Source organism: Neofelis nebulosa, chromosome 5, assembly GCF_028018385.1.
Source record: "Neofelis nebulosa isolate mNeoNeb1 chromosome 5, mNeoNeb1.pri, whole genome shotgun sequence".
Classification (NCBI taxonomy): domain Eukaryota; kingdom Metazoa; phylum Chordata; class Mammalia; order Carnivora; family Felidae; genus Neofelis; species Neofelis nebulosa.
The window spans coordinates 5,221,072-5,239,270 of NC_080786.1; the positions used below are offsets into that span (position 1 = coordinate 5,221,072).

An 18,199-nucleotide genomic window follows, 5' to 3' on the forward strand; every position below is an offset into this window, starting at 1 on the left:
TTTCAGTTGCGCAGGGCGAAGGAGCCCTGGAGACGGACCGTGGTGACAGTAGCACAACACTGTGGACGTACTCAGGACCACCGAACTCGACGCCGAAAACTGGTTCCAGTGGTAAGCTGTACGTTATTTGTACTTTACCATAATTTAGAAACTTTCCAAAAAAAGTCAAAGGAGGGACCAACTACTAATACCTGCAACTTGGGTGAATCTCAAGGGAACTGTGCTGAGTGAAAAACATAACCCCAAAGGGTTAAATACTGTATGATTCCATTTCTGTGATAGGGCTCATAGTGGCCAAATCACAGAAATGAGAACAGATTGGCGGCCGCCAGGGCTCGGCAAGGAGTAAGGGAGGTGGTGGACAAGGCCATGAAAGGGCAACTGGAGGGATCCTTCGTGGTGATGAGAATGTTCTGTGCTTTGCCTACATCAAGGTCAATATCCTGGCTGTGGCACTTTGTAAGACGTGACCTTAGGGGAAAAGTGGATGAAGGGCATACAGGATCTCTCTGTATTACTTCTCACAATTGCATGTGAAATTCTTTAAGTGTAACTTAAAAAAAAAAAAAGCCAAAGGAACACATTATTATATACCACACAGAAAGAAGATAGCCACTTAGTCATTCAGTAATACCAGGAAAACTTAAAAGTCAAAAAATTTGTGTCTCAACTATCAGCACATCTTTTTGGTAGAAAAAAAAATTTTGTTTTATTTTGAATAGCTATTTTATTGGACTGTGTGGGTTGGGGTTTTCCTATGGCTGATCCAAAATAATCAGTTTAAATACTAAGATAATTACACAAAATGGAAATCATGGAAGGTCCTAAAAGAAGACCATTCTGGATTGTGACCAGACTTCAACCAAACTTTCAAACTACTCCTTAGTGCCACACATTTTTCACATCTCATTTTAAATTCCCCAAGTAAAAATTTCAATGAGATCAGCAGATGACAATCAAAATTTCCAAACTCTTAACTGTTGTTAATTTATATTCCAGAAGGCTCTTCTAATTTGGGGTGGAATTTTAGAAACTCCATTTTTTAAATATTAGAAATTCTAAAAAGGTAGCTTTATTTCTTTAAAACTTTTGGTCTACCAAACTCTTAAGAAGTAATTTTGTTTCCCATGTGTTCATTCCTAAGAGGATAGGTCCCTGGAGGGATGAGAAGCACCCGAGAGCCCTCCCAACAATGAAGGACATGGACCCAGAGGGCTTCTCATCCCGGGTCCACACAGGCGCTCTTGGGGGTCTGTGCCAACTTCCCCCCACGCCACCAAACCTTGTCAAGCAGAAAAGGCTTTTTCACCACGGTCTTGGGACAGGGGCTTCCTCTGTCTGCTGCGTCCCCCACAGCCCCTTCCTGACGAGGAAAGCGCTGCTCTGGTAGCTGTGGCTGCGTGGAAGCCCTGCCGCATGACCCGGAGTTCACACCAGGAGACGGGGCACGTGTCAAAGGGGTGACACAGGAGGAACTGGGGGGCATTTTTCCAGCTTCCTGTGTGCCTGGAATCTACCTGAAGGCCTTAGGGAAAAAGCACTGAGGACTTTCCTCATCAGGGCCCCTGCTTTGGGGAGTCATGGGGTCATAATTAGAGATGACGTCACAGTTTGGCAGCCCTGGCCAATCTCACATTCCTATCCACTTCCGTAACGATGATGATGTTAATCTCCCCCTATTTTATTCGCCAGGGATTTATGGGATACTAATTACTTGTCTTCTACCCCCCACTCACTGTTCTCTCGCTTCTCATCCAAAATTCTTGCAATGTAAGGATATCAAGTTACCCACAGAGTTTGAATTAAATGCCTGTGGCTGCTTCTGGATAAGAATCCTGGGGAAATAAACTTCCCTAGAAAGTTCCTACTTGTAGGTTTCAGAATCCCACAGTCAGCTAGAAAGAAGAGTTCCTTCCAGGCACGGGATCAGGTTTCCCCCTGGAAGTTTTGTTCTTCTTCTGCTTTTACTCACATTTCCATGCATAAATGCTCAAAAATAACCCAAAGGACGGATTTTTAGGAACCTCTAGGTTAAATTCTATTGGCCTGTTCCTCATCAATGAGCTTCAGACCAAAGCCCAATGTCATCTCGTACCCTAATGTGTTTATCTTTCCAAAGAAGTGTCTCCTGGAGGTCAAACACCTCTTTTGTCATGGTGTCTATTTTCTGCTGCATTCGTTGATTCTCCTGCAGAGGAAGAGGGGAGAGAAGTAATAAAAAAGCAGAAAGAAAAATGGAGGGGGTCAGAGGGAGGCAAACAGAACAGAAATAAAGCTGGTAAGGAAACTTTAAAAAGGGAGAAAGAAAGTCTGCGATCAACAGGAAAAGCCAGAGTTGCTTGCTAAAGGGCAAGATGACATCCCGTGTCTCGGCAGCACGACTCCCCCTGGCTTGCCACAAGGAAACCGGGAGTAGCTGTTGCAACCACAGCTATGGGGCAGCAGGCCAGGCGGGGCCTCTGTGTGCATGCGGCCCCACGTGTGCTCCTTTGGAAACGGACTCTCCCCAACATGGAACGACTGACGTTTCTAGAGAGGGAGACGCAGATTTGCTTATGGACAAATGATCCTTATCACCGAGAACAAGCAGTGGTTTTAAACGTCCTTTTTTGAAGCACAGCTGAAGAATACAAGGGAGCCGTATCTCAGCTGAATCATTCTGAACTTGTCAGCAGAACCTACGGTAGCAAGAGTACCATGAATTGAATAAACAGTCCTGTTGGTTTTTAGAAACACTGGAACGCAGTGTCTAGGGAATCCTAAACAACTGTCCTCCTCAGGCAATGAGGCTCAACGTGTATCCTTTTATACTTAACAGGTTTGCTTTTAAAAGTTACTGGCAAATTACCATCTCCTACCTTCTCAACTTACACATTTCTCATCTACTTAACCACATAAGACCTCAAAGCATTATTTTGTCACATTCAAGGTTTGGCAGTTATACGTAAACATGGGTATTCACATCTGAGAGATGTCAATTCTAAACATAAAAACTCCCAAAACTAAGGTTTTTTTAAAGTTTGTATATCCAGCACCCCCGGCTTTTAGAGAAACCACAGTGACAAGTTACAGGAATCAAGCATTACAATTCCTCTTAAGCACAATCATCAAATTAAAAGCTAGAACACTTAACCAATTCTGACTTAAGCTACTGAATTTGAGAGGCAGCTGCCAAAGCAGTTTTACTATTCTTTCCAAATCAAAAACGGGGAAAAGTATACATCTTAATTAGAAGAAGAAATAACAAGTGGCTGGCATATTGACACAAAAAACACAAAAGGACAAAAAAGGAGAGGAATTCCCATTATTTTTGAACACCAGCAGGATACAAAATTGAGATATTATGCTCCATGCCATAAATGGAAAAACTAGGACAACTAACTTCACATGTCATCTGATATTTTCAAAGGGTTATCTGTGTCCGTGTTTAGATTCACAAACTCCACCTGCTTTCGGCAGGCTACATTCAGTTCTTCTCAAGGATGAAGAGAAGTGACACACAGCCAAAAAAGCAGGCATTTCTTTTCCTCTATGAATTGGTTTCTTAACTGACTTACAGGGTGAGGGATTAGGTGAGGCGGGTCCATGGGGGAAAAGAAACAGAGGGGGCAGGGCGGGTGCTGAGCGACAGGAAGGTGGACAAGCACCGGTGTGGCACAGGAGGCACGTCCCGGGGATCCTCGAGAGCTGGCCTTCCTGAAATCGCCCTCGTGGCATCAGGCGCACGCGAGACACCTCTGATACCCACACCGAGCCGGCGGGCGGGACCCCTGCCCAGACGCTTACAAAACACGACAGCCTCGAGCGGGAAAACCACATTTACAGGAAATCAGGGATGCTCACAGAGATCCGACAGGGATGCTCACAGGGGAGGGATGAGGAGCACTCTCGGAGCCCCCCTGGGGGACCCCGCTGCTGCCACCCCGGGCTCCTCCCCAAGCACAGCCTCTGCGCTGCCGAGCTCCACCCTTCTGCGGGAAGGCGTCACGGCGACTCGGCCTTGTCGTCTGGCTGCCTCGGCAAAGACCAAACGCCTCACTCCCCAAGGCTCCCGTCTCGACACACAGCACCCACCACATGCCAAAGAACGATGGTGCTCCTGCTTTTTCCTTTTGCTCGCTTTCTAAGATAACTTTAGGAAAGAATGTGCTGAGGAACAAAAGACAATTACAGAAGCTTCTGCTGGCAAGAGTGGGAACGTTTCTAAGACTGGTGGCGTCAACTTTTTAAGCCTGACTTGACGTATCACGTGTGCGAAACTTTAGGGTGAGGAAGAGACCAGGAAACTGTGGCATCTTAACTCCCTTCCCTCCCAGCGCACACCCCCTCGTCCCACCCAGTGCTTCGTTTCCAAAGTTAAGTATTTCCACAGGGCCCGCACCTACCTCGATGAGCTCATCTCTCTGCCGAAGGCCTTCTTTAAGCTCATCCATCTTATGCTGCAGCACACTGCACATGTGTCTCTGCCTTTCCAACTCCTGTTAAGACACAAGCGACACGGTTTGCACAGACAATGGCGCACAAGACACTGGACCATCTACACCAGAGTAACAGGCGACGCATAACCTCCAGAAACACACCTGGACTTCCCAGGCACAGCAACTTAGAAAAATGCCGTATTCTATGGAAAGGTTCAGAAAATTAACATCTTTCATCTCCTAGGAGATGAAAACCCAGACTAATCAATGGCAAAATTACTAAGAACTATGAGATGACTTAATAAAGTAACAGGTCATAAAATTAATATATAAAACTCAATAATCTTCATAAATATAATCTAGAGAGAAAATACAATAAATACACGATCACAACATAAAATTTTTAAAAATACATGTGTAAACATATAGGAAATACCCAAAAATCAATATAAGGAAAATTATATACAATGTTCCTGAGGGCGCCTGGGTGGTTCAGTCAGTTAAGTATTGATTTCAGCTCAGGTCATGATCTCACGTTTCATGGGATCAAGCCCCACGTCTGGCTCTGCACCGACAGTATGGAGCCTGCTTGGGATTCTCCCTCTCCCTCTCCCCCTCTCTCAGTCTCTCTCTCTCTCTCTCTCTCTCTCTCAAAATAAACAAACACTAAGAAATATATATTCCTGAAAGACAAGTAGGACTAAACAAACAGAAAGGTATACCATCTTCCTGGATAAAAAGACTCAGTATCAGGGCACCTGGGTGGCTCAGTTGGTTAGGCGTCCGACTTCAGCTCAGGTCATGCTCTCACGGTTTGTGGGTTTGAACCCTGAATCGGGCTCTGTGCTGACAGCTTGGAGCCTGGAGCCTGCTTCAGATTCCGTGTCTCCCTCTCTCTCTGCCCCTCCCCCGCTCTCACCTTGTCTCATTCTGTCTCTCAAAAATAAATAAATGTAATAAAAAATTAAAAAAAAAAACACCTCAGTATCATAAAAATGTCAGTTCTCCCCCAAATAAATCTATACATTTAATGCAGTCCAAATAAAAATACTATTAGGCTTTTTTCTCATCAGAGTTAAGAGAAGCTGATCGTAAAATTTGTAAGAAAAACGTAAGAAAAAACAGCCAGGAAAAAAAGCACTGAAAAAACAGGAAGCTAGCCTTACTGGATATAAGACCTACATAATTAAAACAATGTTGTAATGGCTTATGAGCACAGAGAGCAGAACAGAAAATCCAGAAATATACCCAGTTACATGTCAAATATATGAAACAACAAAACAAGAAGAGCATCTCAAATCAATGAGAAAAGATAGACTTTTATGTCATGACCCTGGAAAAACCGTATATCCAAATGGAAAAAGAAAATTGGAACCACACCTCAGACTATACACCGAGACAAATTTCAAATGGATTGGAAGTGCACAGAAAGAAGAGAGGGAAAAAGAGAGAAGGAAGGAAGGATATAGTTACTAGAGAAAAAAATGAGTGAATTCCTATAACCAAAGAGTAGGGAAAACAGTACTAAAAAATCCAAAAATCTGTAAGCAAGAATAGGAAATGGGTAATAAGTTAGACTACATACAAACTTTTGAATGGCAAAAGGCACTCTAAGAAAAGTAAAAATACAAATGATAAGCTGTAAAAAATAAATTACAACTTACATCAGGGACAAAACATGACTATCTCTCTATATAGAGTCTCTAAGCTTAGGAAGAAAAAACACTACTATATAGAAAAATAGTCTAAAGATACAGACAGTTCACAGAAAAAAACAGAAATCACTCTGAATATAAAAAGATGATCATACTAAGAGAACAAGAAGTTAAAACTGTATGTCCCACTGAAGCACTCGTCCAAAACTTGACAACATATTCAAGAAAATTCTATGGGGAAGGGAACAGGCCCTCTTGCACATTTTGACAGGAATCCGAAATGGCATCACTACTACCACAAAGGGAATCCGGCAGATCCGACAGAATTACCATACCCTTAGACCCAGTAAACCCACTTTGACGACTCCCATAGACAGGCCAGCAAAAATGCAAAAGGACTTATGTAGTACACCATTTCTGCAGGACTATCTTTAACAGCAAAAGACTGCCAACAATTCAAATGTCCATTAATAGGGAGCTGGTGGAATAAACTACAGGACACACACACAACGGAATTAACTATGTAATAATACAAAAGAGTGAAGAAGATACACAATCATAAAGGTCACAGTCATCAAGGTATGGAAAGGTATTTACAGTATGCTACCATTTTCTAAGAAAGGTGGGGAGGGGCGCCTGGGTGGCGCAGTCGGTTAAGCGTCCGACTTCAGCCAGGTCACGATCTCGCGGTCCGTGAGTTCGAGCCCCGCGTCAGGCTCTGGGCTGATGGCTCTGGGCTGATGGCTCGGAGCCTGGAGCCTGTTTCCGATTCTGTGTCTCCCTCTCTCTCTGCCCCTCCCCCGTTCATGCTCTGTCTCTCTCTGTCCCAAAAATAAAAAAAAATAAAAAAAAAAATAAAAAAAAAAAAAGAAAGAAAGAAAGGGGGGGAAATAAAAACATACACATTTGTATATATATTTTTTGAATAGCAAAAGAGATCTATCTTCTTAAGCAAAAAAAAAAAAAAAAAGGAAGAATAAACTATTTAGGTGAAAAATTCCCTCAAGAAACAGGAATGAAGAGATAGAAGACTGATTTCTTGGAGTATATTTTCTTTGATTTGACTTCAGATACATGTAAATGTTATGTAACTGCAACAAAATTAAATTGAAAAAGCAATTCCTGATGGAAGCAACCCAAGTGTCCACCAGCAAATGAATGGATAAACAAAATGTGGTACACAGATACACTACAATATTATTCAGGAAGGGAATTCTGACACGTGCTAACATGGGTGAAACCTGAGGGCATTACGCTAGTGGAACAAGCCAGTCACAAAAAGACAAATCCTGTATGAGCTCACTTATGAGACGCCCAGAGCAGCCAGACCCACAGAGCAGGTAGAACTGTCGGTCGTTGCCAGGAGCGGAGGGCACGCGGACGGGAGCTGTTGTGTAACAGAGTTTCAGTTTTGCAAGATGAGAAAGTTCTCACTGCACAACAATGTGAATGTACTTGATATCACTGAACTGTAACAATTTAAAACTGTTAAGGCGGTAAACTTCGTTGTACTTTTTACCCCAGTTAAAAGCGAAAATTATTTAAAGATAAAAATTTTAAAAGCAACTCCTAAATACTGAACATAAAATACACTGAACCTAACTATATATCCAGGTAGCAGCATAAGCACAGAGAGAGAAACTATTTTGAGTAACTTTTAAAACCAATGCTTGGGGGGCGCCTGGGTGGCGCAGTCGGTTAAGCGTCCGACTTCAGCCAGGTCACGATCTCGCAGTCCGTGAGTTCGAGCCCCGCGTCAGGCTCTGGGCCGATGGCTCGGAGCCTGGAGCCTGTTTCCGATTCTGTGTCTCCCTCTCTCTCTGCCCCTCCCCCGTTCATGCTCTGTCTCTCTCTGTCCCAAAAATAAATAAAAAACGTTGAAAAAAAAAAAAAATTAAAAAAAAATAAAACCAATGCTTGGGCTATACATAGGCTAGCAGCAAAGTAACAACCCAACAGAAGAACACAAAAAACTTTTAACTATTTTCAGTAATTATATCGTTGGTGGTGACATTGGTATTGCTATTCTGAGTACTGTCGGGCATAGCAATGGGAACAGAATATAACATAATTACTATCATCCCCAGTGACTTTGAGAACGGGCAGTGAGAAAACGGGAGACATGCACGTGTGAGACGGAGGGTAAGGAAAAATGCTTGAGTCCTGAACGTGAACTAGAACTACCAGCATAAATTCGTAATGTATTTTGACTTTACAAAGAAAAACGTACCCCACATAAACATTTCCTATATATCCACTAAAAAGGCCTTTATAAGCCATGATCCTCTCGGTGGCAAGAGCTCTCTAGCACGCACACTGCCCCCCTACGAGAGCCAGCACCCCGGACAAACAGCTGGTTCCAGGTCTGGAGCAAGAAACGACCAGACGAACCTGGAACCCTTTCTCGTGCTAGGTAGCAGAAAATTTACCAAGACGGCGAGACTTACAATGAGTCAAAGCTACTGGAAATCAACCTGGAGACACTCATATTAGTTAAAGGTTGAACAACTTGAAAATCGACTAAGAATAAAAGCTACAATGAATTCGAATCATCAAATGTTTGAATTCTTGACTTCATAATGATATTTTAAAACATGCTTTAGGCTGTATCTGATAAGGGACTTGTATCTGGAATATATAAACTCTTACAACTCGATTATAAGCAGACAACCCAAGTTAAAAATAGGCAAAAGATGTATTTTTCTGAGAAAGATATACAAAGAGTCAATAAATACATGAAAATATACTCAAAACCATTAGTTATCAGGAAAACGCAAATCAAAACCACAGCCGCTAGGACGGCTCTAAAAAAAGTCAGACAATAACAGATGTTGGTGAGGGTATAGAGAGCTCAGAACTCACATGCCCTGCTGCTGGGAATGTGAAATGGCGCAGCCACTCTGGAAACCACTCTGGCATTCCTCAAATGGTTGAACATGGCGTTGCCACATGACCAGCAATTCCACTCCCAGGTATACACTTAACAGAAAGGACAGCATACGTCTACCCAAAAACTCGTACACAAATGTTTACAGCAGCATTATTCACAAGGGGGAGGGGGGAGAATGGGCATCAACACCCAAATGGACATACGAAATGTGCTATACCCACACAATGGGATAATATTAGGCTATAAAAAAGCAGGGAAAGTAGCAACTCCTACTACAGCATGAGTGAACCTCAAAAAGATTTAAGCTAAGTGAAAGAAGCCAGTCTCAAAAGACCACATATTATATGACTCGACTAAATGCAAATCTAGAAAGAGGAACTCTATAGACACAGAAGGCAGACCAGTGGTTACGTAGGGCTGAGGGGGCGGGAGACAGGGATGTAACAGCTACAGGACACGGGGTTTCTTTCCGACAAGACTACAGGACTCTGAAACTGGGGATGGCTGCACGTAACTGTGAATGTACAAAGGCCCTGAATTGTACACTTCAAACAGATGAACTACAACATATGGTATGTGAATTATAGCTCCAATCCACTTTAACATAGTCAAAGAAAACAGTAATGATGGACTTAGAACGTCCCATTTTACAGCGCCTGGTCAACTAACAGACCGAAGCACCCAGCGACAGCATTACAAAAAGAAAGAGCCACACATCAGGGCCTCCTGAAGGAAGACAACCTATGGAGTGAACTTGCCAAAAACACTACACCTGTATTTGTTTAAGCCTCTAAACCTAACTACCTGTTTACAGGAAACACAGAGGAAAAGGGAACACATTAAAGACACCATAGGGATAAAACAGCAAAATCCCTAAGGCTGTTGGAAACTGTTAAGCCAAGCAATCCAATCTCTTCAACACACAAATTGCAAGGGAGGGGAAAAAAAAAAAAGAGAGAGAGACAGAGATGAAAGGAAACCTATAAATAAAAAGAGACTTAAAAGACATGACAACTAATTCCAATGTGTGGAACTTATCTGGATCCTTGGTGGTCATCGTTGTTGAAGTGTAAAAAAGAAAACAACTTAGGTCACTGGAGGCCGTTAAGATTTTAACAATGGTTGGATCGGTAGTATGAAGGAATTATTCTGAATTTTTCAGATGTGAAATTATCTTGTGGTTATGTTTTAAAAAGAGAGGGAGTCTGGGGCGCCTGGGTGACTCAGTCAGTTAAGCATCTGACTTCAGCTCAGGTCATGATCTCACGGTTCATGAGTTGGAGCCCCACGTCGGGCTCTGTGATGACAGCTCAGAGACTGGAGCCTACTTCAGATTCTGTATCTCCCTCTCTCTCTCTGCCCCATCCCGGATTCTGTATCTCCCTCTCTCTCTACCCCACCCCTCCTTGCGCTCTCTCAAAAATGAATAAACGTTAAAAAAAAGTTTAAAAAAAAAAAAAGAGAGAGAGAGGGAGTCCATATCACTTAGAGAGCCATACCTAAACTCTTATTAAAATATGAGACACTGAGGACCTGTCTCAAAGAACAGGAATGAAGGAAGTGGACAGGGTAAAATTGGCCACACACTGATGGTTGCTGGGGGGTATGTGATGGGTTTTAGGAGGGTTCAGTATAGTCTATTTTTTTTGTATTTTTAAAATATGTAATAAAACACTTTTTAAAAATCTCAGATAAGCTTAAAAAAAAAAGAATCCCCTACTAAAATAAATAGCTACTAAGAAAAGAATAATGGGGCACCTGGGTGGTTCAGTCGGTTAAGTGTCCAACTTGGGCTCAGGTCATGATCTCATGGTTCGTGAGTTCAACTGCCGCATCAGGCTCTGTGCTGATGGCTCAGAGCCTGGAGCCTGCTTTGGATTCTGTGTGTGTCTCTCTCTCTCTCTGCCCCTCCCCGCTCACACTCTGTCTCTCAAAAATAAATCAACATTAAAAAATAAATTAATTGGGGCGCCTGGGTGGCTGAGTCGGTTAAGCGTCCGACTTCAGCTCAGGTCATGATCTCACGGTTCGTGAGTTCGAGCCCCACATCGGGCTCTGTGCTGACAGCTCAGAGCCTGGAGCCTGCTTCACATTCTGTGTCTCCCTGTCTCTCTCTCTCTGCCCCTTCCCTGCTCATGCTGTGTCTCTCTCTGTCTCAAAAATAAATAAACATTAAAAAAAATTTTTTTTAATTAATTAATTAAAAAATAAAAAGAAAAGAATAATATACTTGAGACATTCCTAATCAGGCATTCTTCCCCAAAGTAGGTACAGACAGAATATTTAAGATGCAGTTGTTATATTCCCAGTAGCAAGCACTGACGACATCTGAAAAACTATATTAATTTCATTGTTGTTTTAATTGAATGGTCCTTCTCCACCCTTACCTTCTGAGCTACAATGAAACATACCTGAGCGCCTGACCTCTCTGTATGTCTCCGAGCATGAACCTCTGAGCCTCCCGCATGAGGCGATTTCTACTGAGAAGAGCTCAGAGAGAAGGTGCGCTAGAGAGAGAGACGCTATGACAAGGTCTTTGGCATCACGGTACCCGAAGTAGATTCACAGAGGATTTAAAAAGCTCACAGACTTTTTTGATTTGAAAAGCACAAGTTTTTTTCTACATAAAAATTAAAAACCACAGCACTATGTATGCTAAGACATCTCTAGATCTTAGAAAAAGAAGGGAAAAAGAAAGTGGCTTAGTAAGTTAATCATGGAGGTTTTTTTTTTTTTAAAAATGCTCAAGGGCATTTAGCACTGAACATTAAATACTTTAGCGTGAGATTGTCCTCTAATCTCCTAGAAGCAAAGAGCCAGAAATAGATACGAAAAAAGCATGGAAAAGCAAAAAAAGGAGTCCAAGGGCTCTACATAAATATGATGGTTCATAATCTCCAAAACTGGTCCTTAAGAAACAGGAAGAATCACAGAGGAAACCAGCTATGCCACCAAATCATAGTCTGCAATGAGCCCTGTCATCCAATATGACAATACCCAGAAGTCTCTTTTCCACTTGTGCAGATACAAGTTTTCTTATCCTAACTTTTTTTTTAGTAGACTTGACTGTTTAGAGCACTTCTGGGTTCTTGGGAGTTGAGTGGAAAGCACAGAGTTCCCACATAGCCCTCCCCCTGACCCAAAGAGGCTCTCCTACCTGCTATCAACATCCTGCACCAGAGACGTACAAGCGTTACAGTCGCTGAACCCACAGTGACATATCACCACACCCAAAGCCCACAGTTTACATGCAGGTTCATTCTTGGTATTGTATATTCTATGGGTTTCCACAAATGGATAATGTATCCATTAGAACAGTATCACTGCCCTAAAAATCCTCAATGTTCTGCCTATTCATCCTTCCTTCTCCCAAACTCTTGGCAAACACTTCTGAACACTTTTTAAACATGACCAAAACCGACTGGAATGAACATTTTCAATCCTCAAGGAAAAAAAAAAATCCCTATTAGAATTTACAGTATTAATGCCAGTCCCTTCGAGGTTATATTAACAGCTTCCCTCCCTTCAGATGACTGATGTTTGTAACCAATGCACATTTCCGAAATTGTTTTCTGGGCTTTTTATTTTCGCAATGTTGTCACAACTCATTTTGGCAGTAATAGCCTTTTGTCCTCTGCTTGGACTGACATTAACATTTTAGAAGAGAACCCAATTTGTTTTCTGCATGCGTCAAAGGGCAAATACGAACCTTGGACAGTGGGTTTCATTTTCCGTCTGTACATTCTAACAGTATAGCTTACAAACCTCTAAAGAAAACATCTGTTGACATCTGACCCAAGTCTCCATCCTGCTGTTTTTAAATAACTGATTAAAAACTTCTCTCTAATCGTTTAGAAAAGAGATTCTCTTAAAAAATGATAGAAATAAAAGAAAAGAACAAAATGAACTGCCTCCCGGAAAGTCTCCAGAGCTTTGTGGAGTTTCCAGCCAGTTTAAACAGGAAGAAATTAAGGAATTCGCTGAAACTGCCGCAATTAAGAGACAGAAAATAGAGATAAAACTTGAGCTGCATTTTATCTTCAGAAACGGAAGGAGGTCATAAGACTTTTCTTAAGAAAATTAGACAGATTCTGTAAGAACTTAAAAAGGAAAATATTTTAGGAACCGGTAGCTCACGTTCTGTGAGTTTCCTTGGAACAATCAGTTTCGACTGAAGCGTCACTTCCAGGTCTAAAGCCCTCTTCCATCAAGCGCAGCACCTTTCAAATGGCAGGTGTGAATTTTCTGACCCAGACAGAGAGGATACAAGGTGCACAGTTACCTTTGATTTCTCTTCATTTTCTCTATAAAATTCCGCCATCTGTTCCTCCTGTTCTTCAATAACATCTTTGAGGGTGTCTACCTGGTAGATCAAGTTGTTCTTCTCGTTGTCTAACTGTGCGTTGGAAACCATGGCTTTCTTGTATTTTTCTTCCACTTCAGACAAAGATTCCTAAACGAAAGTCAAAGCCATTAGCCTGATATCTAAAGTATGCTCATCGCTTATATGCAATATGACAGGAAATCCAGGACTGGCACAAACACACGAAGGTGCATTTTTGCAAAATACAAGCAGTCGGGGGATCTCCATGTTTAGTAACATGCACGTGAAACAGAAGGGCGGTAAGAAGCCAACTGTGCCACCGTGAGAACTTTATATGCTCTCTGCTATCCGAGAAAACAAAATCAAGCACCAACGTAGCCTCTGAAAGATGAAAAGGTATGCAGACCACATACATTTGTTAAGAGTCATAAAACGAAGAATCATCAATGTTTTCGGAAACGTCACTCTTGTTTTTAACAAGCTGTTCGGTACCCAGAATGCAATGATACAACATAATACAGCCTCTCTTACACAAGTAAGCTTCATACTCATTTGAATTTTGCTGCTTCCTAGACATCTGCTTTCAGTTCTTTCCTGTTCTGCATAAGAATTTTCATGTAAACGTATAAACATTTTTTCTAGCAATTATTCAAATTCTGGTCATTCTTAAATAAGTAAGCAATACAAAAACGATGAAAAAAAGAGCAACGACAACAAAAAAAGAGCAACCCAAAACAACTGAAATTTTATATACTTCAAAGCTTTCTGCTTTCAACAGCTTCAAGTCTATCTTTTAATAACTATATCTAATTTGGTAGATTATTACTACATAGTGACAGTTTTTAAAGCTAAAAACAAAAAACATTTCATAGAAAAAATCATCACTTCTGGAATACATTTTAAAAGTACTAACATAAATGTTCAACAAACCAAGATTGATGATATAAAACTGATAGTCCAGAATGCTTACATTTATGATCAACTGACTTTTGACAAGAGTACCCAGACAACTCAATGGAAGAAAGAATATTTTTTTCAAGGGGCACCTGAGTGGCTCAGTTGGTTAAGCATCCGACTTTGGCTCATTTTATGATCTCATGGTTCATGGGTTCAAGCCCCACACCGAGCTCTGTGCAGACAGCTCGGAGCCCGGAGCCTGCTTTGGATTCTGTGTCTTCCTCTCTCTCTGCCCCTCCCCCACTCACACTCTGTCTCTTTCTCTTTCAAAAATAAGTAAATGTTAAAAAAAAATAGGTTTTTTCAACAAACGGTGTTGGGACAACAGGACATCCACATCGCAAGAGACTAAAGTTGGACCCACACCAAACAGAAAAATTAACTCAAAGTGGATCAGAGACCTAAATGTCAGAGCTAAAATTATAAAATTCTTCAAAGAAAACATAGCCCTAAACCTTCATGACCTTGGAGTAGGCAATGGTTTCTTAGACACAATACGAAAAGCACTATCAATGAAAGAAAAGACCACCAGAATTAAAAACTTTTGTGCTACAAACAATACCATCAAGGAAAAAAAAAAAAAAAAGGCATACAGTAGGAGAGGATATTTGTAAATCTTACACTGAGTAAGAGACTTGTATCCAAAATACATAAAGAACTCTTACAATACTATCATAAAGAGACACATATTTTAAAAATGGGTATGGATTTGATTAGAGATTTCTCCAAACAGGATATACAAATGGCCAAGAAGCACATGAAAACAGGCTCGACATCATTAGTAATTAGGGAAATGCACACCAAAACCACAATGAGATACCACTTCAAACCTACTATGATGGCTATAATTAAAAAAACAGAAACAAGATTAAAGTGTTGGTGAGGATATGGAAAAACCAGAAACCTCATACATTGCTGGGGAGAGTGTAAAATAGTGCAGCTGTTTTGGAAAACAGTTTGACAATTCCTCAAAATGGTAAACACAGTGTTAGCATCGGACCCTGCAATTCTATTCCTAGGTATCTATGTAGGAGAAATGAAAAGGAATATCCATACAAAAACTTGTACACAAATGCTCATAGCGGCATTTTTCATAACAGCTAAAAACTGAAAACAACCCAAATGTCCATCAACAGACACATACTGGAATATTAACCAATCATGACAGAGACACATAGACAGATGATGGGACAGACAGGTGTTACGGCATGGATGACTCTTGAAAACATTACATTAAATGAAAAGTCAGCCACGAAAGACAACATATTATAAGATTCCATTTGTATGAAATGTCCAGAACAGGCAAATCCAGAGACAGAAAGTAGATTAGTGGTTACCGAGGGCTGGGTGTGGAAGTGGAAGAGGGAGGGTGAGGTATGACTGCTAATTAGGACAGGGTTTCTCTTCGGGGTAATGACAGCATTCCAAAATTGGATTGTGGTGATGGTTGTGCAACACTGTGACTATGCTAAAAACCGCTTGAACTGTGCACACTTTAAATGGGTAAATCTTACAGTATTTGAATTATATCTCAATCAAGACACACACACACACACACACACACACACACACACACACACACACACACTAATAATGCTTCACAAACTAGGACTGCATTAACAGACATTTATACCAGGACTGGGAACAGACAGAACCCAAATAAAAAATAAAACCAAAGTCAACCGTACAATGATATAAATATAGTAGGATCTTATATAATACAGAATTTAGAATGATTCTGATCCACCTTAAAGGCTGATAGCATTAAAAAAGTCTTTTTCACAGCTCAGTCTCATAGAAAATGGGACGTAACTGCATGAACAACCAGAACTAAGACAGTTACTCAACAGATGCAAAAATACAATATATAACACAATAAATGTGACATTAACATTTACGGAATGTACTCTTCCTTTAAACAACAAACCACAGAAGACTGTTTTAAATTTAAGTATCAAGGTAGTTTCAATTATTTAAATCTAGTTTATATGGTGATACCTATTAGGAAATAGTTTTACTTAAATTATCTAAGGCAATGATTTTGCAAGAGTGGGTTCTAGATTAGCAGCAACAGCATTAGCTGGGAACTGGGTAAAAATGCAACATTTCAACCCCCTCCTAGACCCACTGAATGAGAAAATGTGGGCGTATGATCCAGCAATCTGTGTTTTAACAAAACCCAGGTGGTTCTGCATGGAAGACAGAATGAGGAAAAGCATCCCAAAGGCCGACCCACTTAATCAAGAATACTGTCAAAAGTAGGGGTGCCTGGGTGGCTGGCTGAGTCGGTTAAGCGTCCCGAATCTTGATTTCAGCTCAGGTCATGATCTCACAGTTTGTGGGTTCAAGTCCCACATTGAGCTCTGCACTGACAGTGCAGAGCCTGCTTGGGATTTTCCTTCTCTCTCTCTCTTCCCCACTCCTACTCTCTCTCAAAATGAATAAATAAAAACTTAAAAAAAAAAAAAAAAAAAAAAAAAGAATACCATAAGCAATGACCCAGTATCCTTTTTCAATAGAATATGTATGGATATTACCACACTACTGTGTTTGATCACCAATCAGATCATTTTTTAATGATTTTTCTTCCACTTAACGAGTTGTTTCAAGGACAAATATAACCTGAAGTCAAGCTCAATTATATGCTGACCGTGAATTAAGAAAATGGAGGTGGCAGGGGATGGGTGAAATAGACAAGGGGATTAAAAGTACATTTATCATGATGAGCACTGAGTAACGTACAGAATTTTTGTATAATTACGTTGTGCACCTTAGATATAGCACTTTATGTTAATTTTACTTCAATAAAGTAAACCATATCTCTTCTAAATGAAAATAATAATAATAATAATAATAATAATAATAAAATAAAGCAGGGCACATCATTGTATATCACTAAGTAAGTTTTCCTTTACTCTAGGTATGCTTAAAACTGTTGCATTGAACATGAATATATTTAATGTATATCTTAACAGTTTTTCTTAGCACGGTAACATATAATGTGAGGAACATAAAGTTTTGCTTTTTTTCTCTTAAAAAAGGGGATCTTGTATCTGTTCAGTCTCACATTTAATCTGTTCTTTTGCATCCTTCAAAGAAGGTAACAAATGGTAGATCTAAAATGTAAGAAAAAAATGTTTTAAATAAATAAAAAGCAAGAAAACCTCTGAATTGCTTGCTTTCCTGATACGTTACATTACATATGAGATTTCAATATAAGTGTATTTATTTAACATATTTAATTTGCTCCCTTGATCCAACATATTTCCAAAAGTCTTACCACTAAAATCTTGAAAGGTGATTAAACCCTGAAGATCTGAGCCATGAAGACAGATCAGCATATACCCCTGTACTTCTCCTGCTCGACTGACACCCGCACGCGCACACACACTGCCGGATCAGCAGCCTCCAGGCTGCCCTCACGGACACTCTCCATAGGACCCGCTACCCTTTTCTGTCCTGACTCGTAACCGTAAGTTTCCTCCAGACGATCATGACCCGCGTGAAGGTACCGACTGGTAACTGGGCCACTTTGCGTCTCGCCAGGAAAGCTGATGAGAGCCTTGCCCGTGAGGTCCCCGCTTTGTCCCTCGGGCATATCCTGAGTCGTCTTTCTGAATGCCTTGTTTATGCATCTTGAGGCCTGATATTTCTGTTTCAAACAGGGCCATGCACATGTTGAGAAACTTGTAGCTTCCTTGTATCAGAGTTGAACTTCATAATTAAACATGGGGAAGTGCATGATAATCAACCGCCATTTACAACCAAAATGTCCGTGTCACAGGGACACTTCTATTGAGAACTGGTAGCCATCCTTGCTCGGAAAAGATTAAGGCCCATCTCAATTTACCTCCAGATTCTTCAAAGCACTGAATCTGTGTAATCTTCTTTGAGCCATAGTGAAAAACAAGAAGAAAAGGAAGAGGAGGAGAAGAAAAAACAAAATGAAAACACA

At 40.9% G+C, this 18,199-nt stretch overlaps 1 protein-coding gene across 23 annotated transcripts in view; it reads right to left on the reverse strand.

The window, feature by feature from the left end:
• The window catches only part of LRRFIP2 (LRR binding FLII interacting protein 2), a 106,875-nt gene that overhangs the window by 14,308 nt on the left and 74,368 nt on the right, over positions 1-18,199 (reverse strand). For 13 of the 23 annotated variants that reach the window (XM_058729358.1, XM_058729359.1, XM_058729357.1 and 10 more), the window contains 3 exons: positions 13,246-13,416; positions 4,386-4,478; positions 2,096-2,188 (listed from right to left, as the gene is read on the reverse strand). In XM_058729358.1, the coding sequence (XP_058585341.1) occupies positions 2,096-2,188; positions 4,386-4,478; positions 13,246-13,416 (357 nt within the window). The remainder of the gene's footprint in view (positions 1-2,095; positions 2,189-4,385; positions 4,479-13,245; positions 13,417-18,199) is intronic. The other 10 variants (XM_058729364.1, XM_058729371.1, XM_058729370.1 and 7 more) reach the window with 1 other exon arrangement.